This window comes from Pelobates fuscus, chromosome 13 (genome assembly GCF_036172605.1).
Source record: "Pelobates fuscus isolate aPelFus1 chromosome 13, aPelFus1.pri, whole genome shotgun sequence".
NCBI lineage: Eukaryota > Metazoa > Chordata > Amphibia > Anura > Pelobatidae > Pelobates > Pelobates fuscus.
The window spans coordinates 108,612,397-108,638,914 of NC_086329.1; the positions used below are offsets into that span (position 1 = coordinate 108,612,397).

Below are 26,518 nucleotides of genomic sequence, written 5' to 3' on the forward strand. Positions count from 1 at the left end.
ATAAAAAATAGCTCAGATTTACACCATTCTAGCACAAGATTTTATAAAACAGGCTCATGTGCTGAATCTCTTGTTATTGCCAACCACTCATCTTCACCTTGTGCCGGTCATCTGCTCCCGTTGGCACACCTGACTCCTCCAGTCCTATGCTCCCGTTGGCATACCTGGCCCATCCAGTCATCTGCTCCTCTTGGCATACCTGGCTCCTCCGGACCTCTACTCCCGTTGACATACCTGGCTCCTCCGGTCCTCTGCTCCCATTGGCTCTTCTGGTCCTCTGCTCCTGTTGGTATGCCTAGCTCCTCTAGTACTCTGCTCCCATTGGCATTCCTCTGCTCCTGTTGGTATACCTGGCTCCTCCAGTCCTCTGCTCACCTTGGCATACCTGGCTTCTTCGGTCCTCTGCTCCTGTTGGCATACCTGGCTCCTCCAGTCCTCTGCGCCCATTGGCATACCTGGCTCCTCCAGTCCTCAGTTCCTATTGGCATACCTAGCTTGTCGGACCTACTGGCACGCTAGGAAACCACATCTTTTTATCCTATTAAACATCTTCATTTACTCCAGAAACTATTAATATCTCACTATGTTAGAAGAATACGTCAACACCCATGTTAAATCTTCATGCTATAAAGAGTGTTAGATATTTTGTTATTTTATTTTTATCATGAATATCTTTAATTTTTTCAGACAAAGAAAAGATACAGCTGAAACATTCAGTTTGTGACTTTTTAGTCATTTGAGGATTACGCCTCAATCTCTAAAATATTCTAATTGCTAAGGGATTTTCTCTTCCCCGTTGAGTGTAACGTTTGGGACAAACCAATATTTTTTCATCTCTTAATACACAGGGTATAAATATCGAGCTTCAGTTTGTCTGTTTGCTCTAAAGGCCAGAACTTTCCAAAACAATAAATCGTTATCGAAATGTAGGACTCAACAGCAAATCGCTTGTTTTATACAAAGTATCAATGAATTAATAAATGCCAAGATTACTCGAACTCATGAAAAAGCAAACTCAAATATAAAAAATTGTGTCTTCACTCTGCCAACATCGTATTATAATGTAGATACATTGACATTAAGGTAAGACAACATACAGGCCAGCTGGTCTACCAATCATGAGACTTGTAATATGTTTGTGAGATGGAATTATCAATGGTGGGTCTGACTATTATCAATGGTGGGACGTGAAAGTTAATTTTCTGTCCTAATAACACTTCCAAAGCTTGGCTTAATTATATACAAATTGATGTATTTATTAATGTTTTTTTCAAATAAAGACATTTATATAACACAGCGCCTCTTCTCGATGTTGGTTGAAATTAGCAAAATAACGCAGAAGGCAGTTGTCCTTTCTTTATCCAGTTCCAGATAGGACATTGAGGTATGAGGTCTTTAATTACCATCAGTTTGTACAGGCAAAAATAATTAGCTTGTTTTCATCGTGTTACTTTCCATTTCCCAATGAATGATGGCAGTTGACAGTTATTATTGCCATTTTTAGTCGTGTCTACTAAAATCTACTTGATATTTAGGCGACTAAAACTAGACTAAACTAAAATAATTCAAGTTACTAATATACGACTAAAGCTAAATTGAAATTTACTAGATATTGCTTTTTATTTAAGAATAAACAGTGCAGCTGTGAAACATTGGATCATTTAAAATATCCGATGGTCCTACTGTATCAGAGTTAGTGATGTCGCGAACACGAAATTTTCAGTTCGCGAACGGCGAACGGGAACTTCCGCAAACGTTCGCGAACCGGCGAACCGGGCGAACCGCCATTGACTTCAATGGGCAGGCGAATTTAAAACCCACAGGGACTGTTTCTGGCCACAAAAGTGATGGAAAAGTTGTTTCAAGGGGACTAACACCTGGACTGTGGCATGCCGGAGGGGGATCCATGGCAAAACTCCCATGGAAAATTACACAGTTGATGCAGAGTCTGGTTTTAATCCATAAAGGGCAGAAATCACCTAACATTCCTAAATCACAATGGATATGGATTGACACCTGACATATGACATATTGACACCTTGACATATGGATTGACACCTGTCCTCAGAGACCCTGATACACACTGACACAGAGCAGAAAAAGGACTGTTCCACCTACATAGGGTCACTTGGCAGGTATGGATTGACACCTGTCCTCAAAGCCCCTGATACACAGTGACACAGAGCAGAATAGAGACTGTTCCCCGTCCTCAAAGCCCCTGATACACACTGACAAAGAGCAGAATAGAGACTGTTCCCCCTACATAGGGTTACTTGGCAGGTATGGATTGACACCTGTCCTCAAAGCCCCTGATACACACTGACACAGAGCAGAAAAGAGACTGTTCCCTGTCCTCAAAGCCCCTGATACACACTGACAAAGAGCAGAATAGAGACTGTTCCCCCTACATAGGGTCACTTGGCAGGTATGTATTGACACCTGTCCTCAAAGCCTCTGATACACACTGACACAGAGCAGCATAGAGACTGTTCCCCGTCCTCAGAGACCATGATACACACTGACACAGAGCAGAATAGAGACTGTTCCCCGTCCTCAGAGACCATGATACACACTGACACAGAGTAGAATAGAGACTGTTCCCCCTACATAGGGTCACTTGGCAGATATGGATTGACACCTGTCCTCAAAGCCCCTGATACACACTGACACAGAGCAGAATAGGGACTGTTCCCCCTACATAGGGTCACTTGGCAGATATGGATTGACACCTGTCCTCAAAGCCCCTGATACACACTGACACAGAGCAGAATAGAGACTGTTCCCCCTACATAGGGTCACTTGGCAGGTATGGATTGACACCTATCCTAATGATCCCTGATACACACTGACACAGAGCAGAATAGAGACTGTTCCCTGTCCTCAAAGCTCCTGATACACACTGACAAAGCGCAGAATAGAGACTGTTCCCCCTACATAGGGTCATTTGGCAGGTATGGATTGACACCTGTCCTTAAAGCCCCTGATACACACTGACACAGAGCAGAATAGAGACTGTTCCCCGTCCTCAGAGACCATGATACACACTGACACAGAGCAGAATAGAGACTGTTCCCCGTCCTCAGAGACCATGATACACACTGACACAGAGTAGAATAGAGACTGTTCCCCCTACATAGGGTCACTTGGCAGATATGGATTGACACCTGTCCTCAAAGCCCCTGATACACACTGACACAGAGCAGAATAGAGACTGTTCCCCCTACATAGGGTCACTTGGCAGGTATGGATTGACACCTGTCCTCAAAGCCCCTGATACACACTGACAAAGAGCAGAATAGGGACTGTTCCCCCTACATAGGGTCACTTGGCAGATATGGATTGACACCTGTCCTCAAAGCCCCTGATACACACTGACACAGAGCAGAATAGAGACTGTTCCCCCTACATAGGGTCACTTGGCAGGTATGGATTGACACCTGTCCTCAAAGCCCCTGATACACACTGACAAAGAGCAGAATAGAGACTGTTCCCCCTACATAGGGTACCTTCCACTGCGGTGTCCCAATAGCTGCAAATTTTTTGACCAGCTTGTATGGAAAAAGCTGGCGGGCTAGGGGTGCGTGTCCTAACTACTGAAGCGAGAAGTCGCCATGCGTACGCCAGGCATACCGTACGCAACATGCAGGAGGCAGAGGGAATCCTGGGGCAACTGGGTCTCCCCCCGGACTCGCTACTCACATCGAAGCCTCCAACAAACTCCACGCTCCCTCCATATTGGGGCAACGCCGAGGCTCCAACATTTGTCCCTGGAAACCTAGCCGGGACATCATGCACAACTTGAATGGAAAACGGGACTAACAGGTCAACCCTGCTTACGGAGACTCTCAGGTCATTGATCATGTCAAGAGGAGGGGAACAACTTCAAAAATAGATTCCTGTCAAATTCTTTAAAAAAACGTGCAAACATGAATCCTGAAAGTACAGAAAGTACAGTGCTTAATCGTATTGGTGTACTAATTTCCAGTATATCTAAAAATGTTTTTCATATTTTCTGATTTTAATTGCCATGTGTACCTTTCGTATGCCCATGTGAAACGTTTTACCATTTAGGGCCTGAGTGGGGTCATTTAAACAGATCATACCTCTTCTGCTGCTGCGTCTTGCTTCACATCAACAGCACCCCCCCCCAGCTCCCCAGTTACTATTCCACATCCCGGATACGGCAGTGTCACGCCGTCTTGGGGTTGACTTTCCTGAAAGCAGAGAGTCACACCGGACCAGCACTCCTGTCCGCCCTGAACGCACAGGTGGATCAGTGGCTGACTCTGCACCAACTGGAGATCGGCAAAGTGGTTTGTGACAACGGAAGAAATTTGTTGGCGGCATTGAATTTGGGCAAGTTGACACATGTGCCGTGCATGGCACATGTGTGTAATCTGATCGTACAACGCTTTGTGCATAAGTACCCAGGCTTACAGGACGTCCTGAAGTAGGCCAGGAAGGTGTGTGGCCATTTCAGGCGTTCCTACACGGCCATGGCGCACTTTGCAGATATCCAGCAGCGAAACAACATGCCAGTGAGGCGCTTGATTTGCGACAGCCCGACAGAATATTGCACAACGCGTTTCGACCAAGGGTCTTTTTCAAAGTGCTAAGTGGTCGAAACGCGTTGTGCAATATTCTTCACTGGAGATCCAGATTTTAAGCTGTGTTGTAACAATAAAGGATTTTGTTTTTTGCATCCACGTCCCTGTCTGGTATCTATGAGCAATACGGCCAGGAGGAAAGTGGAAGATTTGCATTGAACCTTTTATCACCATTTCAGCTATTTGGTCTCCCACAAAGACGCCTAAAGTCTGAGCCACTTATAAAGGCTCAGCAACATGTGAGTGAGATAATCTCTTCTCTATTTGATTTTATCTTTACAAACAGGCTATACTATGTCTTGTGTTTTTTACTTTTAGGTCATACAGATATATGGTAATATTGCATGTTTTATTATCCACATCTGGTTTATGTACCACCATTTTGCTCTCACCATATTGTTTATTATATTTTGTTGATTTTAATAGTGTAATTTGGAGTGACACACACTTGGTGATCTTGAGCATTTTTCCAATTATTTCTTCTCCCCTTTTTTTCTATTCTCTATTTGCCTAGGTCAAAAAAGTCTAGATTACCTCACCTTTATTAAGATGAATGAGGGATGGATCCCGAAGGGACTGACAGTGGGCAATACATTCGACTAAAAAAGGCCTGATAAGGGGGACGTAACAGGGATTAAACTGATAGGAATAGTACTACTTAACACACCACTCCTATCTGGTGGCACGTTAGATTGCACGAGCAGTGCCCCAAATTTGAAGTAGGAGGACCGACCAAGCATCTTTTTCCATCTCCCGGTTCCTAAAATCGATGCCTTTATGTTCGCGACATCTCTAGTCACAACAGTATTTGACGGTTCTATTTGACTCTCAGATATGAAGTGCAGGCCCCAAATGTACTATTTAGCACCAAAACAATTAGAATTTTTAAAACTGCTATGTCACAGCAGTATTTGACGGTTCTATTTGACTCTCAGATATGAAGTGCAGGCCCCAAATGTACTATTTAGCACTAAAACAGGATTAAAGTAATGTCTGTCTTCTTCTCTTTCTCCATCTCTCACTAAAAGTCTCAATCTCTCTCTCTCCTCTGGTATATTTCCATCGCCCTTCAAACATGCAACTGTAACCCCAATTCTAGAGAAGCCCAATCTTGACCCTAACTCCCCATCCAACTATCGTCCTATCTCACTACTGCCTTTTGCATCCAAGATCCTTGAAAGAATTGTGTATGCGAGATTGACAGACTTCCTCGAGTCCAACTCTCTGCTAGACCCACTTCAGTCTGGTTTCCGCGCTAAGCACTCTGTGGAAACGGCACTGACCAAAGTATCCAATGATCTACTCGCTGCAAAATCTCGTGGTCACTAATCTATCCTAATTCTCCTTGACCTGTCTGCGGCTTTTGACACTGTTGATCATCAACAGCTTCTTTTCATCCTCCGCAATATCAGTCTACAAGATATTGCTCTCTCCTGGTGCTCCTCCTACCTCTCCCAGCACTCTTTCAGTGTTTCTTTCTCTGGCTCTACTTCTTCTCCCCAACTCCTCTCTGTTGGTGTCCCCCAAGGTTCAGTCCTTGGTCCCCTACTGTTCTCCATCTATCCTGCTTCCCTTGGTAAACTCATTAGCTCCTTTGGCTTCCAATATCATTTCTATGCAGATGACACGCAAATCGACCTGTCCTCTCCTGATCTCTCCCTATCCCTCTTGACTAGTTTCTCTGACTTCCTCTCTGCTATTTCTAACTGGATGGCTGCCCACTTCCTTAAACTAAACTTGACCAAAACTGAAATTCTGGTTGTTACTCCTGTGTTAACACAGTAAAGGAGTTTAAGCATGCGTGGGATAGGCATAAGGCTATCCTAACTATAAGATAAGGCCAAGGACTAATGAAAGTTTTTAGAAAATTGGGAAGACTAGATGGGCCGAATGGTTCTTATCTGCCGTCACATTCTATGTTTCTATGTTTCTATGTCTGTCTCCCTCCAAGTCAACGGCGCTACCATCAGCTCCACCACGCAGGCTCGCTGCCTAGGTGTTCTCTTTGACTCCGACCTCTCCTTCAAGTCTCATGTTCAATCTATCGCCAAATCCTGCCATTTCCATCTCAAAAACATTGCGCGCATCTGCCCCTACTTAACGCCAGATGCGACTATGGTGTTGGTCCATTCCACTGTCCTTTCTCGCCTTGACTACTGTAATCTGCTTCTCAGTGGTCTTATGTGCTCCCAACTTGCACCGTTACAGTCCATAATTAATACGGCAGCGAGGCTCATCTTCCTGTCCGCCCGTACCTCCCATGCCTCACCCTTCTTTCAGTCCCTACATTGGCTTCCTATAAAATATAGAGCTCAATTTAAAATTCTGGTTCTTGCTTTCAAATCTCTACATAATGCTCCCACCTATCTATCCTCCCTTATACACAAGTATGTCCCGTCTAGGCGCTTACGATCTGCTGAAGACTTACGTCTATCTTCTGTCTGTACTCCCACCTCTGATGCTCGCCTTCAAGATTTCTCAAGGGCTGCACCGTTCCTGTAAAACTCGCTTCCCTCCTCCGCTAGATGCTCACCCAGTCTCCACTCCTTCAAAAAATCGTTAAAAACCCACTCATAAAAGCGTATCAATTAAACTGTTAATAGCTCTGACTGATTCCTCTCTTGCAACTGTCACTAGTCTAATACTATCCTTACCTTTTGTGTCACATTACCCCATCCCTCTAGCATGTAAGCTCACTGAGCAGGCCCTCAACCCCTCTGTTCCTGTGTGTCCAACTTGTCTGGTTACAACTACATGTCTGTTCGTCCACCCATTGCAAAGCGCTGTGGAATTTGATGGCGCTATATAAATACCATATTAATAATAATAATATGCCTGGCACACATGCAGTTGCAAGTGCACTGCACTCTCTGTGGCACTGGGCTCAGGGCAGGGTACGAAAATTTAGTATTATAGCACCCACAAAAATAATCGCTGTAGTTTGCAGATTCAACACCAGAATTCTTTCCTAATCTGTCCCTCACAGCTGCAGCATCCTCTTCCTACACTAATAAGAGCTCATGTGCATGTGGCGCTATGTGACTCCAGCTTATATATAGAGGCTGGGTCACATGCTGCACTGGCCAATCACAGCCATGCCATTAGTAGGCATGGCTGTGATGGCTTCTAAGGGCACACGAGTCAAACGCTTGTTGATTGGCTGCCCTGCGCCATTAAATCGGTGAACACCGAACTCCAACTCGAACATACACTGATATGTCCGTGTTCGGGTCCGGGGTCCAAAAACTGTAATGTTCGGTACGAACTCAAACTTTACAGTTCGGGTTCGCTCAACTCTATCGGCAAGCTCTTCTATTTGTTCAATAAAATGTGATAAAAAGGAATAGAGGAAAGGGAAGTGTCATGTAAAAATATTTGTGGTGTTAAGAGATAGAGATGGAGATAGAGATAGAGATAAAGATAGAGATGGAGATGGAGATGGAGATGGAGATAGCGATGGAGAATGAGATAGAGATGGAGAATGAGATAGAGATGGAGAATGAGATAGAGATGGAGAATGAGATAGAGATGGAGATGGAGAATGAGATAGATATGGAGAATGAGATAGAGATAGAGATAAAGATAGAGATGGAGATGGAGATGGAGATGGAGATGGAGAATGAGATAGAGATGGAGATGGAGATGGAGATAGCGATGGAGAATGAGATAGAGATGGAGATGGAGAATGAGATAGAGATGGAGATGGAGAATGAGATAGAGATGGAGATGGAGAATGAGATAGAGATGGAGATGGAGAATGAGATAGATATGGAGAATGAGATAGAGATGGAGATGGAGAATGAGATAGAGATGGAGATGAAGATAGAGATAGAGATGGAGATGGAGATGGAGACGGAGGGGTTTAGTTTGCACTAATTCTTTATTGAAAGCTTTAACAAAGCACCCAAAGAGCAAATGTTCAGATCTCTTATAAAATGAATTTGTTAGAAAACACATAAGACATAAATAACGTTTTGTTTTTATAGGAGTAAACCCGCGGATGGAAACGTTCTCAGCTGATTGTCCTCCTGTTTTACAGACATTGTGATACAATGGGTATTCTCTACTGTTCTGCATTATATTTCCACATGTTATGGAGGATTTAAACCAAACATTTGCAAGAAATTTCATCCTAATTGGCCTCTCACCCCTCTCCCACTTGCAAGCCACATATTTTATTATATTCTTGCTGATGTACATAGTCACACTAGCAGGTAACATTCTTATCATTGTCGTGGTGAGATCGGACGTTCGACTACAGACGCCCATGTACTTCTTCCTCAGTAACCTCTCATTTATTGATCTCTGTTTCTCAACCACCATAGTGCCAAAACTGTTACTAAACACCATAACTGAGGACAAAAGCATTTCATTCTTGGGGTGTGCAGCACAGATGTACTTCCACTTGGCCTTAGGGGGTACAGAATGTATAATATTGGCAATTATGGCCTATGATAGATACCTAGCCATTTGCAATCCCTTGCGTTATAACTCTATCATGAACAAGACAATCTGTATTCAGCTGGCTGTTGGGACCTGGTTTGCAAACTTTCTAAACTCAGTCTCCCACGCCTTTTTCACTTTCCAGCTACCTTACTGTAAGTCCAACCATGTCAACCACTATTTCTGTGAGATGCCACCTCTTTTCCGTCTCTCTTGTAGAGACACTTTAATGAATGAAATAGCAGTTTATGTGTCGGGTGGACTAGTTGGGTTATGCTCCTTCTTGTTGACACTATTGTCCTATATCCAAATTATCTCCACCATCTTAAAAATACGCTCAACCGAAGGGAGACACAAAGCTTTTTCCACCTGTGCATCTCATCTCGCTGTGGTCTCTCTCTACTATGGGGCCATTGTCTTCATGTATCTTCGACCTCGATACAGTTACTCTCCTGAGAAGGACAGAGCTGTCTCCATACTGTACACGGTGGTGACTCCAATGTTAAATCCCATCATCTATAGCATTAGAAATAAAGAGGTCAAAGGTACTTTGAAAAAGCTATTGATAACAAGAAGCATATTCGTAACTAATATATCCTAGTCAAGGAGAAAGATATATTATATGGGAAAATTAAAAGAGCATCATTATGTACTCACACGGAAGGAACATCTTCATTAACGATATATACATCACAAGTTTCTGCATGTTGTGGATCAAATGGTCATTAAAGGGACACTATGGTCACCAAAACAACTTTATCTTAATGAAGCAGTTTTGGTGTATAGATCATTCCTCTGTAGTCTCACTGCTCAATTCTCTGCCATTTAGGAGTTAAATCCCTTTATTTATGCAGTCATAGTCACACCTCCCTGCATGTGACTTGCACAGCCTTCCATAAACACTTCCTGTAAAGAGTCATCTAATGATTTTAATCAAACATCCGGCATAATTTGGAATTTCTTATCTCCTGCTCTGTTAAAAGGTTTCTAAACCCTACAGGAGCTTCCTGTATGTACTTACAGAGCAGGAGATACAAATATTTAAATTTGCATCTGATTGAAAATGAAACCATTTTGTTATCATGCAGGCTGTGTCAGTCACATGCAGGGAGGTGTGGCTAGAGCTGCATGGTCAGAAACAAAGGTGATTTAACTTCTAAATGGCAGAGAATTGAGCAGTGAAACTTTAGAGGCATGATCTATACACCAAAACTGCTTCATTAAGATAAAGTTGTTTTGGAGACTATGTCCCTTTAAGGTTCGATAAACTAGTCTTGTGTGAACCGTATCCTAATATTCACCAGTGTTGGAAGGAGAAAATGATGGTTGAGCCAAATTATCTTGTTTCCAAATACACCCTGTGCCAACAAATAAAAAATACAAATGATTCTACCTTTTTCACATGTAACCACCCCTCAGAGACATATACTCGTGTATGGAAGAACTATACTCCTGGAAGATTTATAAGGTTACAATGTGTGAAAGACTTGATCAATGTTAAGCCTTTACATACTCCAACAGGTGGGGGGAAGAACTTAGTTAATAAAACCTGACCTACCTTATACATCAAACCTTAATCCGTGAATCTGTGTGGTTTTTCCAAAAAGATAAAATGATGCACAATCACTGGAGAGGTTACAATGGGATACACATTGTTACATGGCCTTATTTCTGAGTGTATACAAGTCTCATTTCTCACTATAAAACCTTCGCAAAATGTATAGATATCCACAAAAATACAATATATATTATCATTTATAGTTCTTTTACAACTCTTTCATTTTCTTGTTGAAGTTGAATTGTTTGAAAAGTTAACTGGAAAAGATAAATCGATATTTTTGTTTCTGAACAGTAAAACGTATTATCTTAGAAGCTTTACGATTGTGACTGAGAGTGACCTTACCATACTCCTTACCCCAAAATTATCTGGGCTGATTTTTTTATGTTTTGCTAATAGCATTAGAGCAATAAACGTGTGTCTTTAGAACAGCACACACACACTGTTACTATATATTATCTGTTTATTTCAAGCATTCTATTTGACCCCCAGCTTACAGAAACTCCTTTCTATTACATTTAATTTGCACAGCGTTATTCGGAGTTATTTCACAAATTGTTATATCGTTTATCATAGCAATCTGTTAAATTGACAAACAGATTGTAAAATTGTGTCCATCAATAAATATAGCAGATTTGGTTGAAATTCTTGGAATATTTTCCAACTCTAAGAGTAGCACGATGTTACCAGAGACATTCACATAAACACAACAGTCTATAGTGACAGAAGCAGCGGGGACACACGAATAATGACTGCCCAGTACCTGCAGCTCACACTCCTTCTGTAATATACTGGTTTTATGAATATGTGACCCCAAGAAAATGATTCAGAAACCTGTGGGTATGTTTGGGTGTGTGGATTCCCTGAGTTCCAGCACACAGTTTAGAAATCAGTCTGAATCTAGATACCACAATCAGTATATATACAGTCGCCAGGGTAAAACCCGATAATGGATTATTTAACCAGCGATTACAAGTATATTTCCTTTTACAGAGCAAACGAGACACAGACTGTGGCATCAAATAAGACTGAACTGCTTCATGTACTCTGTGCAATCTCCCTCTCATCTACCTCTGTTTTAGTGTATACAAGACCTGAAGAATTGGTCTTAACCTCATATATCACGGTTCGGTAGGATTGCAATACTCAAGATGAATGTACTACATCGGATCCTATACCTCTACCAAACACTCCCTCTAGCCCTACCTATGGCTTACTTCACCTCATTACGCTTTGCCATGATTCGCTTTGTTTGTAGTGGAGGCCAGGCAAGACTCTGTCACGAACGTCTCTGCTTACCAAGAGAATGGGGTGGTTTGGCACTCCCTGACTTACGCAAATACGACCATGCGACGGTCCTGCAGCAGATACTGGAATGGCATACCCACCCGACACACAAACAATGGGTGGAACTCGATAAAGGTCACATGTGTTCCACACTCCTCACGGCAGTGTGGAATTCGAAAAGGCCTGCACAAGCGGATACAGTGGCCCAAACGCTGAAGACCTGGGACAGCATCAGGGGAGCCCCCATTTATCTCCAACGCTGAGCCCGTTGATTCGGATACAACACAATCCCCACATAGGGAGTGGACTACAACGACCGTCATGGAACTTCCTCGGAGGGGGTGACTCTCTTCCTATTCGTAAGTTATTAAACAACTCGGGCATGACACCACTGCTGGAGTTGACTGAAGGCAACCCGCAAATAGAGTCTGCAAACATTTCGATACACACAAATCAAATATTTCTACCAAAAGCTTCCGCAACCTGACATGGTTCAAAGGGCTCTGTGACGGCACAACCACCCTGAATAGGGCAGTGTCCCTTATATACCAGCACCTCCTCGTGGGACATCTAGAGAGTAAAGACACTTTCCGCCAGCGATGGGAACGTATTTTGGACTAGTCGTTCATAGCGGCTCCGTGGGAGAAGATACCTGTGGCTCCTGGCTAGACTCCTGCCAAAAGACTATAGGCTCTGTAAAAGCCATGTGAAAAGAGTTTGTTCGTGGGTGTGACAGACCACCCTGTCACTGTATTATTAAAACTCCTTCTATTCTCCAGTTCATTCGGTAGAACTTGTTTTCCTAAATTTTACTTTTGTTTTGTTCGTATACTGAACAGAACCACGAACTACAAGACCACCTGCATGCTGCTTGTTAACCTTCTGTCACGGACTCCGATATCTCTGCCAGCATAGCTGCACTCAAACATAGCAGCCATGCCGTCAGAGATGTTTTCAACTAACCTGGGCTCAGCAGGCAGCTACCCGGTCTCCCTCCATTATGGTCCCCAGCGGTTGCGACTTTCTTATGAACGCCGGCTGCTGCAGATGGCACCGACGTGTGGCGTTACATCAATGACGCGCACGCACGTTTTGGGGTCAAAGGGCAGAGACAGCCAATTAAAACGCATATTACCTTTTTATCAGTGCCCTGTCGGGGTTTCCCTTAGCTGGTTATCCGAGAGTGTGTTCCTGAACAGAGTATTGTTGGTCATAGTATTTCTGGTATTTGACTTTGTTTGACTTCCCTCATTTCTGGTATCCTTGACTTTTGGCTTTCCCTCATCGTTGTGTCTCGCTCTGTATCCCTGACCTCGGCAAGTATTTTGACTATTCTGGGATACATTAAGTCCGGCCATTCTAAGGTCCGGTTATACATTATCCTTAGTCCTAGGTGTGATATAATTCTGCGTGCTGGATCAACTAATAATCCTGACACCTTCATCACCCCTCTTAACACCTCATTATCACCTGTAACCGCAGTGTTCTAAATGGTCGGCTGGGTGGTCGCCATACGCATGCACTAACACGTGGTGGCGGCCATCTTGAGCCATGAACGCAAGCAGCGCTGTTTGGTCGTTGAGTGCATGGATTTCAAATCAGACACTTGACCTCCCAAACACAGCTAAACTTCCTTTCCCACCAGAGTTTGTTTCTATCTTCCGAAAGACACACTGTTTGGTGTGAGCAGACTCCGAGTCCTGAATGAGGGGTACATAATCAGCATATGGGCTAAGACTTATGTTCGGTATTTTGGACATTTTGCAACCTCGAAAGAGACCCACCGCTACCAACAATTTCATGGAACTATTCTGGGCAGGAGTCTCGTGCGCGGTCAGTGAAAACTTAACCCCGGTGGCGTTTTGGCTGTATTCGTGGGATCTGAGTGCTTTTCAGATATGTTGGGTGCTCAGATCCAGGCTATCCAGGGATGTAAGACTTGAGGGGATACAATGTTGTTTTATATGTATTTTTATGGTATTTTATATTTTTTGTATTTTTGTTGAGTCATAGTGACAATGTATTGTATGACAAATTGTGGGTGTGATTATGGGTGTGTTTGAGGGAGTATACACTGTACTGAATTTCTGTGTAAAAGTGGGCCATTTAGCCGGATTAAACCATTCTACTCCCCAGCATTAAGCCTCGCCTTATGTTTGGGGAAACTGCTATGTGGGCTATAAGCACTTCTTCTACTTGCTCTGGATTACAGCTCTTAGGAAAGGCTACTTGTGATCGCTACCAGTGTTGTTGTACCAGTGTTGCTACAGCAGAGTCCACTACTAGGGGGAAAAATACATCTCTGGTGGCGAAATCCATGCTCTATCTGGGTAGCCCCCACATCTGGTGGTTGCTGTGGGATGGTCCTTCCTTCCCTGGAAAGATGCTGAACCTGGATATAGTAGCAGAGTAGCGGATGGAGAATTGGTACGAACGGCTGAAAAGATCTACACTGAAAGACTTACTGGAGAGCCACAGCCGAACGGCAAGCAACCGTCCCAAACGGGAACTAATAGCCGAATTGACAGAGTTGGACCGAACCACCACTATGCCCGAACCGGTTGTCCCGAATGCGGAGTAAGACGAACAGATGCGGACCGTTCGGGCTAAACCCTCCAGCCTACATTGATCTACAAGTGTTGGCCACCGTTTAGCAGTGTTCGCGCCGTTGAGTGTCCCATTTGAGTTCCATGCACTCGACGACCAAACACCGCTCATTGTACTCGCGGCTTAAGATGGCAGACACCACGTGGTCGAATGGCACTTCGAATGGCTTCGGGAGTTCGGGAGTTCAAAGTGCCACTTTGAAAGCTCAACAGTTCCTATTACCAGTCCCAACAGGCACAAATAGTGTTTAACACAAACTTTACAAAACCAGGGACAGAAGGTTTGTCACATGTACTAATTCTGATCCAATTATCTCCAAGCACAGAAAAAATATACTTTTTTAAAATACCCCAAAAGTACCCTAAAAATACAGAAAACCCCACAAATGTTACAACCCTTGATAGCCCTGATCTGGATGACCAACATATCCAAAAATCACCCAGATCAGTTCAGGGGTTCAGGAATTTTATGGAAGTCATAGTTTTTACGGACCGCATGCATGGTCCTATAGCCGAAAATAGTTCCATAGAATCGTGGCTAAGAGCCGTTGGTGGACCGATCGGGAACCGCAAAGTTTTCATGCCGAAAATAGTTCCAGGTCTTTCGTGGCTAAGTCCCCTGAAGTCTATTCGCGTTTTGGGTCCATGCACAAGATGGCTGCCACCTCGTGGTTGGCCATAGGAATTGCGGCCACCCAGGTGAACTTTTGTCACACTGCTACTTTCCCATATTACATTCTCCATATTCTCCTTCATTCCCATGCACCCAGTGTGTTAATTACATATCCCATAAACTTCTCCATTCCAATAACCTAGTGTGTTTACTGAACAATATAATGTCACTATACATTTATTGTAAACTGAAAGGAGTACTGAATAAACTCTTCAATATTTATTTGCATGGTGTCTTCATAGTGAAGGCTTAGTAAACAGTGTTTTTATTTTAATGATTGTCTCCAACAATACAAAACCAGATACAAAACTATTATAAGAGGTTGGTCAATACATACTGAAGTCAGTTACAATGTTATCATAAGAATAACCCGACACTCTGGGCCAAACACGTGGACCCATAACAGATCAGCCAGTATGGGTATTCATCTTGAACATTTGTCTCCAATATATGAATTAATTAGCCCTTTCTCAGTCTTTCTGGGCAACAACAGCAACGATTTCATTCAGATAGCTTCAAATTGCTCTCAAAGTGTGCTACCTGACAAAGGACTTAAACATGTTTTTAAGTCATTTGTTAATTTCACTAGGGCTGGAATGAAGTTTTGGGAAGTCAATGCTTTATTTTTTTGATGGTCTTTGAGCCTTTGGTCCTGAAAACACTCCTCTTCCTCGTGCCAGTGACTTGTGCAAGACAGTTTAGGCAAATCAAGAGTAGATAATAATTAAAATTGGAAACGATGACTTTGAAGTCCAAAGTACAATTGAAATCATTATAAAGTCACATCCGAGTCGTGCCAGCTGCATAATGACCAGCGTTCACCAAGCGATGACCTTAATACGTGATCTCTTTTTGACCCATCATGAAATTGTACTGTCCGATAGAAAGTTGACAGTGGAAGATGAACACATGGGTTCTGCTTGGAAGGTAAAGTCTCTCTGTAGGAATCAAGGAGGACATAGTCTTTTTTCCATCAGAAGGTAACCCATGCACTGGGCACTGATTGTCCCTACACTAATGTCAGTTATCAGTTAAGTCCATAACGATAAGTATGTGTAGTGGGCCAATAAGAAGGAAGGCGCAAAGTGGGTGATACCCAGATGTCAGGATCATCGGCCTTGGCGCTTTGCAGGGGGTGAGGGAGGGTACTGTCGGACGGGTGGCATGTCATAATGACTTGGAATGTGACTGTTTTTGGGAGAGTCATAATGGCTTGGTGAAAAACTGCTTCTAGAGCTGCTGGTGACTCCTTCTGCCCCTCGAACAAAACTGTCTGTAAAAAGAACAAAATCATTTTAAGATTTATAAAAGCTGATTAAGTTTTATATACATGATAAGTAACTAAGCATTGACATATCCATCATTAATCTTCAGATGGTGGGAGGAAAAGCACACAGTAATATTGGTTTTGGACTCACCATGAACAAAGCCAAACATTACACTGCCAATCTACCTTTATGGAAAATATATTTTTTTACTTTTGACCAAAATGGGACATTACCTTCCTCCTTTGGATTTTGCTCATACATTGCATCTTCATCGAGAAGTCCAATCTCTGCATATGACATTTCTCTGTGGACCGGAGATTTCATCTCCATGTAGTTCCCTTCCGAAGGTCTGGCCAACAACATTGGGAGATCTTTAATGGTGGCATAGGGGTTCTCGCTGTTCAGTGAGCTGTTGCTAGTGGATCGAGTGCAGTCTTTGACATAATCTGTGGAATGAAATGAGATATGCTATAAAGTGTGCCTGTCATCTCCCAGACTCCTCACCTCGGCAGGTGGCTTGCCTGTCCATCTTCATGTTCTAAAATGAAAGAAGTGGGGATTAATGTTTACTGAGCTCTCCAGAGACCGGCCCTTGTAATCTAGAATGTTCCCTGTGACTGCTAAAACTACTGGCTTTTCATTTCTGTCAAAGTCCTGAGTGGCCAGACTTGTACAGGCAAATGTCAGCAGCAGGAAGAGTCATCTTTGACCAGGAAGAGTCTCCACCAATTAGGAGCCAGCCATTCTGGTCTATGCGGTCTGATCTTATCCCTGTCCAGCAGGTGATTATAGGATAAGTAGTTCATCACCCAGCAGGAGTAACACTAATCACATAGGATGATTGGAACTGCTCTGTAAACTTATAGAAGCCATATTGCTCCTGCACTCTGTGTCCGTACATCCAAGCCACTGAAGGGAGGTGTTCGGCCACTGATTGGAGATGGTTGACCACAGATGTTTGTCCTTGCTGCATGCACACTTCGTTTATAACCATCTCATTATGTAAGTGCATTGATGGTGGCACACGTTACACACTTTGAACTGTATTACACTATTTTACTCTTTCTGTTCTGCAGATCCACAGCTGTATCTCCATTTTACATCTTGTTTACTGGCTGCCTGCTCATGTGCTATGTATGAACGTGAAGTCACTGAACAGCAGAATTGTAACGTGATTTGGTATGGGCAGACATGGCTGGGAGAGATAATGCAGTCACACGCTCTGTCTCTCTATTGCACTCACCATTACCCCTGTTGTTGTAGATAGCCCCGCTGGTACTGTAGCTGTAACTCCTGTCTATCCGATATGCACCTGCAATCAGAACAAGATGGTGCCAGCTGTAAATATACAACTCTGTTCATAAAAACGACACAATAAAAACAAAAAACACGGTATTAACCCTTTATGGTCTGTCCGTATCTGATTCTCATGTTCTAGAGTGATAGGAGTGTGTGTTCATACTATGAAACGGAATAGGTTGTATGTGTCGGTCAGGCAAAACCAAGAGCAATTCCGCTATCTGGATTATAAACCATCCTCCCTCCATCCCTCTCTCTGGATTATAAACCATCCTCCCTCCATCCCTCTCTCTGGATTATAAACCATCCTCCCTCCATTCCTCTCTCTGGATTATAAACTCTCCTCCCTCCATCCCTCTCTCTGGATTATAAACTATCCTCCCTCCATCCCTCTCTCTGGATTATAAACCATCCTCCCTCCATCCCTCTCTCTGGATTATAAACCATCCTCCCTCCATCCCTCTCTCTGGATTATAAACCATCCTCCCTCCATTCCTCTCTCTGGATTATAAACTCTCCTCCCTCCATCCCTCTCTCTGGATTATAAACTATCCTCCCTCCATCCCTCTATCTGGATTATAAACTCTCCTCCCTCCATCCCTCTCTCTGGATTATAAACCATCCTCCCTCCATCCCTCTATCTGGATTATAAACTCTCCTCCCTCCATCCCTCTCTCTGGATTATAAACTATCCTCCCTCCATCCCTCTATCTGGATTATAAACTCTCCTCCCTCCATCCCTCTCTCTGGATTATAAACCATCCTCCCTCCATCCCTCTATCTGGATTATAAACTCTCCTCCCTCCATCCCTCTCTCTGGATTATAAACCATCCTCCCTCCATCCCTCTCTCTGGATTATAAACCATCCTCCCTCCATCCCTCTCTCTGGATTATAAACCATCCTCCCTCCATCCCTCTATCTGGATTATAAACTCTCCTCCCTCCATCCCTCTCTCTGGATTATAAACTATCCTCCCTCCATCCCTCTATCTGGATTATAAACTCTCCTCCCTCCATCCCTCTCTCTGGATTATAAACCATCCTCCCTCCATCCCTCTATCTGGATTATAAACTATCCTCCCTCCATCCCTCTATCTGGATTATAAACTCTCCTCCCTCCATCCCTCTATCTGGATTATAAACTATCCTCCCTCCATCCCTCTCTCTGGATTATAAACCATCCTCCCTCCATCCCTCTCTCTGGATTATAAACCATCCTCCCTCCATCCCTCTCTCTGGATTATAAACCATCCTCCCTCCATCCCTCTCTCTGGATTATAAACCATCCTCCCTCCATCCCTCTCTCTGGATTATAAACTATCCTCCCTCCATCCCTCTCTCTGGATTATAAACCATCCTCCCTCCATCCCTCTCTCTGGATTATAAACTCTCCTCCCTCCATCCCTCTCTCTGGATTATAAACTCTCCTCCCTCCATCCCTCTCTCTGGATTATAAACCATTTTCCCTCCATCCCTCTATCTGGATTATAAACTCTCCTCCCTCCATCCCTCTCTCTGGATTATAAACCATGCTCCCTCCATCCCTCTATCTGGATTATAAACTCTCCTCCCTCCATCCCTCTCTCTGGATTATAAACCATCCTCCCTCCATCCCTCTATCTGGATTATAAACTCTCCTCCCTCCATCCCTCTCTCTGGATTATAAACCATCCTCCCTCCATCCCTCTCTCTGGATTATAAACTCTCCTCCCTCCATCCCTCTCTCTGGATTATAAACCATCCTCCCTCCATCCCTCTCTCTGGATTATAAACCATCCTCCCTCCATCCCTCTCTCTGGATTATAAACCATCCTCCCTCCATCCCTCTCTCTGGATTATAAACCATCCTCCCTCCATCCCTCTATCTGGCTTATAAACTCTCCTCCCTCCATCCCTCTCTCTGGATTATAAACTATCCTCCCTCCATCCCTCTATCTGGATTATAAACTCTCCTCCCTCCATCCCTCTCTCTGGATTATAAACCATCCTCCCTCCATCCCTCTATCTGGATTATAAACTCTCCTCCCTCCATCCCTCTCTCTGGATTATAAACCATCCTCCCTCCATCCCTCTCTCTGGATTATAAACCATCCTCCCTCCATCCCTCTCTCTGGATTATAAACCATCCTCCCTCCATCCCTCTATCTGGATTATAAACTCTCCTCCCTCCATCCCTCTCTCTGGATTATAAACTATCCTCCCTCCATCCCTCTATCTGGATTATAAACTCTCCTCCCTCCATCCCTCTCTCTGGATTATAAACCATCCTCCCTCCATCCCTCTATCTGGATTATAAACTATCCTCCCTCCATCCCTCTATCTGGATTATAAACTCTCCTCCCTCCATCCCTCTATCTGGATTATAAACTATCCTCCCTCCATCCCTCTCTCTGGATTATAAACCATCCTCCCTCCATCCCTCTCTCTGGATTATAAACCATCCTCCCTCCATCCCTCTCTCTGGATTATAAACCATCCTCCCTCCATCCCTCTCTCTGGATTATAAACCATCCTCCCTCCATCCCTCTCTCTGGATTATAAACTATCCTCCCTCCATCCCTCTCTCTGGATTATAAACCATCCTCCCTCCATCCCTCTCTCTGGATTATAAACTCTCCTCCCTCCATCCCTCTCTCTGGATTATAAACTCTCCTCCCTCCATCCCTCTCTCTGGATTATAAACCATTTTCCCTCCATCCCTCTATCTGGATTATAAACTCTCCTCCCTCCATCCCTCTCTCTGGATTATAAACCATGCTCCCTCCATCCCTCTATCTGGATTATAAACTCTCCTCCCTCCATCCCTCTCTCTGGATTATAAACCATCCTCCCTCCATCCCTCTATCTGGATTATAAACTCTCCTCCCTCCATCCCTCTCTCTGGATTATAAACCATCCTCCCTCCATCCCTCTCTCTGGATTATAAACTCTCCTCCCTCCATCCCTCTCTCTGGATTATAAACCATCCTCCCTCCATCCCTCTCTCTGGATTATAAACCATCCTCCCTCCATCCCTCTCTCTGGATTATAAACCATCCTCCCTCCATCCCTCTCTCTGGATTATAAACCATCCTCCCTCCATCCCTCTATCTGGCTTATAAACTCTCCTCCCTCCATCCCTCTCTCTGGATTATAAACTATCCTCCCTCCATCCCTCTATCTGGATTATAAACTCTCCTCCCTCCATCCCTCTCTCTGGATTATAAACCATCCTCCCTCCATCCCTCTATCTGGATTATAAACTCTCCTCCCTCCATCCCTCTCTCTGGATTATAAACCATCCTCCCTCCATCCCTCTCTCTGGATTATAAACCATCCTCCCTCCATCCCTCTCTCTGGATTATAAACCATCCTCCCTCCATCCCTCTATCTGGATTATAAACTCTCCTCCCTCCATCCCTCTCTCTGGATTATAAACTATCCTCCCTCCATCCCTCTATCTGGATTATAAACTCTCCTCCCTCCATCCCTCTCTCTGGATTATAAACCATCCTCCCTCCATCCCTCTATCTGGATTATAAACTATCCTCCCTCCATCCCTCTATCTGGATTATAAACTCTCCTCCCTCCATCCCTCTATCTGGATTATAAACTATCCTCCCTCCATCCCTCTCTCTGGATTATAAACCATCCTCCCTCCATCCCTCTCTCTGGATTATAAACCATCCTCCCTCCATCCCTCTCTCTGGATTATAAACCATCCTCCCTCCATCCCTCTCTCTGGATTATAAACCATCCTCCCTCCATCCCTCTCTCTGGATTATAAACTATCCTCCCTCCATCCCTCTCTCTGGATTATAAACCATCCTCCCTCCATCCCTCTCTCTGGATTATAAACTCTCCTCCCTCCATCCCTCTCTCTGGATTATAAACTCTCCTCCCTCCATCCCTCTCTCTGGATTATAAACCATTTTCCCTCCATCCCTCTATCTGGATTATAAACTCTCCTCCCTCCATCCCTCTCTCTGGATTATAAACCATGCTCCCTCCATCCCTCTATCTGGATTATAAACTCTCCTCCCTCCATCCCTCTCTCTGGATTATAAACCATCCTCCCTCCATCCCTCTATCTGGATTATAAACTCTCCTCCCTCCATCCCTCTCTCTGGATTATAAACCATCCTCCCTCCATCCCTCTCTCTGGATTATAAACTCTCCTCCCTCCATCCCTCTCTCTGGATTATAAACCATCCTCCCTCCATCCCTCTCTCTGGATTATAAACCATCCTCCCTCCATCCCTCTCTCTGGATTATAAACCATCCTCCCTCCATCCCTCTCTCTGGATTATAAACCATCCTCCCTCCATCCCTCTATCTGGCTTATAAACTCTCCTCCCTCCATCCCTCTCTCTGGATTATAAACTATCCTCCCTCCATCCCTCTATCTGGATTATAAACTCTCCTCCCTCCATCCCTCTCTCTGGATTATAAACCATCCTCCCTCCATCCCTCTATCTGGATTATAAACTCTCCTCCCTCCATCCCTCTCTCTGGATTATAAACCATCCTCCCTCCATCCCTCTCTCTGGATTATAAACCATCCTCCCTCCATCCCTCTCTCTGGATTATAAACCATCCTCCCTCCATCCCTCTATCTGGATTATAAACTCTCCTCCCTCCATCCCTCTCTCTGGATTATAAACTATCCTCCCTCCATCCCTCTATCTGGATTATAAACTCTCCTCCCTCCATCCCTCTCTCTGGATTATAAACCATCCTCCCTCCATCCCTCTATCTGGATTATAAACTATCCTCCCTCCATCCCTCTATCTGGATTATAAACTCTCCTCCCTCCATCCCTCTATCTGGATTATAAACTATCCTCCCTCCATCCCTCTCTCTGGATTATAAACCATCCTCCCTCCATCCCTCTCTCTGGATTATAAACCATCCTCCCTCCATCCCTCTCTCTGGATTATAAACCATCCTCCCTCCATCCCTCTCTCTGGATTATAAACCATCCTCCCTCCATCCCTCTCTCTGGATTATAAACTATCCTCCCTCCATCCCTCTCTCTGGATTATAAACCATCCTCCCTCCATCCCTCTCTCTGGATTATAAACTCTCCTCCCTCCATCCCTCTCTCTGGATTATAAACTCTCCTCCCTCCATCCCTCTCTCTGGATTATAAACCATTTTCCCTCCATCCCTCTATCTGGATTATAAACTCTCCTCCCTCCATCCCTCTCTCTGGATTATAAACCATCCTCCCTCCATCCCTCTATCTGGATTATAAACTCTCCTCCCTCCATCCCTCTCTCTGGATTATAAACCATCCTCCCTCCATCCCTCTATCTGGATTATAAACTCTCCTCCCTCCATCCCTCTCTCTGGATTATAAACCATCCTCCCTCCATCCCTCTCTCTGGATTATAAACTCTCCTCCCTCCATCCCTCTCTCTGGATTATAAACCATCCTCCCTCCATCCCTCTCTCTGGATTATAAACCATCCTCCCTCCATCCCTCTCTCTGGATTATAAACCATCCTCCCTCCATCCCTCTCTCTGGATTATAAACCATCCTCCCTCCATCCCTCTCTCTGGATTATAAACCATCCTCCCTCCATCCCTCTCTCTGGATTATAAACTATCCTCCCTCCATCCCTCTCTCTGGATTATAAACCATCCTCCCTCCATCCCTCTCTCTGGATTATAAACCATCCTCCCTCCATCCCTCTCTCTGGATTATAAACCATCCTCCCTCCATCCCTCTATCTGGATTATAAACTCTCCTCCCTCCATCCCTCTCTCTGGATTATAAACTATCCTCCCTCCATCCCTCTATCTGGATTATAAACTCTCCTCCCTCCATCCCTCTCTCTGGATTATAAACCATCCTCCCTCCATCCCTCTATCTGGATTATAAACAATCCTCCCTCCATCCCTCTATCTGGATTATAAACTCTCCTCCCTCCATCCCTCTCTCTGGATTATAAACTATCCTCCCTCCATCCCTCTCTCTGGATTATAAACTCTCCTCCCTCCATCCCTCTCTCTGGATTATAAACCATCCTCCCTCCATCCCTCTCTCTGGATTATAAACTCTCCTCCCTCCATCCCTCTCTCTGGATTATAAACTCTCCTCCCTCCATCCCTCTCTCTGGATTATAAACTATCCTCCCTCCATCCCTCTATCTGGATTATAAACCATCCTCCCTCCATCCCTCTATCTGGATTATAAACTATCCTCCCTCCATCCCTCTCTCTGGATTATAAACTCTCCTCCCTCCATCCCTCTCTCTGGATTATAAACTCTCCTCCCTCCATCCCTCTCTCTGGATTATAAACTCTCCTCCCTCCATCCCTCTCTCTGGATTATAAACTCTCTCCCCTCCATCCCTCTCTCTGGATTATAAACTCTCCTCCCTCCATCCCTCTCTCTGGATTATAAACTCTCCTCCCTCCATCCCTCTCTCTGGATTATAAACTCTCCTCCCTCCATCCCTCTCTCTGGATTCTAAACTCTCCCCCCTCCATCCCTCTCTCTGGATTATAAACCATTTTCCCTCCATCCCTCTCTCTGGATTATAAACCATCCTCCCTCCATCCCTCTCTCTGGATTATAAACTCTTCTCCCTCCATCCCTCTCTCTGGATTATAAACTCTCCTCCCTCCATCCCTCTCTCTGGATTATAAACTCTCCTCCCTCCATCTCTCTCTCTGGATTATAAACTATCCTCCCTCCATCCCTCTCTCTGGATTATAAACTCTCCCCCATCCATCCCTCTCTCTGGATTATAAACCATCCTCCCTCCATCCCTCTCTCTGGATTATAAACCATCCTCCCTCCATCCCTCTCTCTGGATTATAAACTCTCCTCCCTCCATCTCTCTCTCTGGATTATAAACTATCCTCCCTCCATCCCTCTCTCTGGATTATAAACTCTCCTCCCTCCATCCCTCTCTCTGGATTATAAACTATCCCCCATCCATCCCTCTATCTGGATTATAAACTATCCTCCCTCCATCCCTCTCTCTGGATTATAAACTATCCTCCCTCCATCCCTCTCTCTGGATTATAAACTATCCTCCCTCCATCCCTCTCTCTGGATTATAAACTCTCCTCCCTCCATCCCTCTCTCTGGATTATAAACCATCCTCCCTCCATCCCTCTCTCTGGATTATAATTTCTCCTCCCTCCATCCCTCTCTCTGGATTATAAACTCTCCTCCCTCCATCTCTCTCTCTGGATTATAAACTATCCTCCCTCCATCCCTCTCTCTGGATTATAAACTCTCCTCCCTCCATCCCTCTCTCTGGATTATAAACTCTCCTCCCTCCATCCCTCTCTCTGGATTATAAACTCTCCTCCCTCCATCCCTCTCTCTGGATTCTAAACTATCCCCCCTCCATCCCTCTCTCTGGATTATAAACCATTTTCCCTCCATCCCTCTCTCTGGATTATAAACCATCCTCCCTCCAGCCCTCTCTCTGGATTATAAACTCTCCTCCCTCCATCCCTCTCTCTGGATTATAAACTCTCCTCCCTCCATCCCTCTCTCTGGATTATAAACTCTCCTCCCTCCATCTCTCTCTCTGGATTATAAACTATCCTCCCTCCATCCCTCTCTCTGGATTATAAACTCTCCCCCCTCCATCCCTCTCTCTGGATTATAAACCATCCTCCCTCCATCCCTCTCTCTGGATTATAAACCATCCTCCCTCCATCCCTCTCTCTGGATTATAAACTCTCCTCCCTCCATCCCTCTCTCTGGATTATAAACTCTCCTCCCTCCATCTCTCTCTCTGGATTATAAACTATCCTCCCTCCATCCCTCTCTCTGGATTATAAACTCTCCTCCCTCCATCCCTCTCTCTGGATTATAAACTATCCCCCATCCATCCCTCTATCTGGATTATAAACTATCCTCCCGCCATCCCTCTCTCTGGATTATAAACTATCCTCCCTCCATCCCTCTCTCTGGATTATAAACTATCCTCCCTCCATCCCTCTCTCTGGATTATAAACTCTCCTCCCTCCATCCCTCTCTCTGGATTATAAACCATCCTCCCTCCATCCCTCTCTCTGGATTATAAACTCTCCTCCCTCCATCCCTCTCTCTGGATTATAAACTCTCCTCCCTCCATCCCTCTCTCTGGATTATAAACTATCCTCCCTCCATCCCTCTATCTGGATTATAAACTATCCTCCCTCCATCCCTCTATCTGGATTATAAACCATCCTCCCTCCATCCCTCTATCTGGATTATAAACTATCCTCCCTCCATCCCTCTCTCTGGATTATAAACTCTCCTCCCTCCATCCCTCTCTCTGGATTATAAACTCTCCTCCCTCCATCCCTCTCTCTGGATTATAAACTCTCCTCCCTCCATCCCTCTCTCTGGATTATAAACTCTCTCCCCTCCATCCCTCTCTCTGGATTATAAACTCTCCTCCCTCCATCCCTCTCTCTGGATTATAAACTCTCCTCCCTCCATCCCTCTCTCTGGATTATAAACTCTCCTCCCTCCATCCCTCTCTCTGGATTCTAAACTCTCCCCCCTCCATCCCTCTCTCTGGATTATAAACCATTTTCCCTCCATCCCTCTCTCTGGATTATAAACCATCCTCCCTCCATCCCTCTCTCTGGATTATAAACTCTCCTCCCTCCATCCCTCTCTCTGGATTATAAACTCTCCTCCCTCCATCCCTCTCTCTGGATTATAAACTCTCCTCCCTCCATCTCTCTCTCTGGATTATAAACTATCCTCCCTCCATCCCTCTCTCTGGATTATAAACTCTCCCCCCTCCATCCCTCTCTCTGGATTATAAACCAT

The 26,518-nt window shown here is 44.5% G+C and overlaps 2 protein-coding genes across 4 annotated transcripts in view; one reads left to right on the plus strand and one right to left on the minus strand.

The window, feature by feature from the left end:
• The first annotated feature begins 1,004 nt into the window (after nt 1–1,004).
• On the plus strand, nt 1,005–15,902 carry LOC134583115 (olfactory receptor 5V1-like). The gene is made up of 3 exons (XM_063439905.1): nt 1,005–1,083; nt 8,594–9,608; nt 15,872–15,902. Exons 2-3 carry the CDS (start codon nt 8,701–8,703, stop codon nt 15,900–15,902), a joined length of 939 nt encoding a protein of 312 aa, XP_063295975.1. The 5' UTR covers nt 1,005–1,083; nt 8,594–8,700.
• A 211-nt stretch (nt 15,903–16,113) lies between these two features.
• Nucleotides 16,114–26,518, minus strand: part of PEAR1 (platelet endothelial aggregation receptor 1) — a 100,369-nt gene continuing 89,964 nt past the window's right edge. For all 3 annotated transcript variants that reach the window (XM_063439904.1, XM_063439903.1, XM_063439902.1), the window contains 3 exons: nt 17,686–17,754; nt 16,676–16,888; nt 16,114–16,447 (listed from right to left, as the gene is read on the minus strand). In XM_063439904.1, the coding sequence (XP_063295974.1) occupies nt 16,284–16,447; nt 16,676–16,888; nt 17,686–17,754 (446 nt within the window). In that variant the 3' untranslated portion in view covers nt 16,114–16,283. The remainder of the gene's footprint in view (nt 16,448–16,675; nt 16,889–17,685; nt 17,755–26,518) is intronic.

What these genes read in the sequence shown, in the direction of transcription:
- LOC134583115 (XM_063439905.1), top strand. Translation starts at nt 8,701, where the DNA reads ATGGAGGATTTAAACCAAACATTTGCAAGAAATTTCATCCTAATTGGC. An exon ending in GTCAAAGGTACTTTGAAAAA is followed by an intron (nt 9,609 to 15,871) that starts GCTATTGATAAC and finishes TGTGCAAGACAG; the next exon opens with TTTAGGCAAATCAAGAGTAG.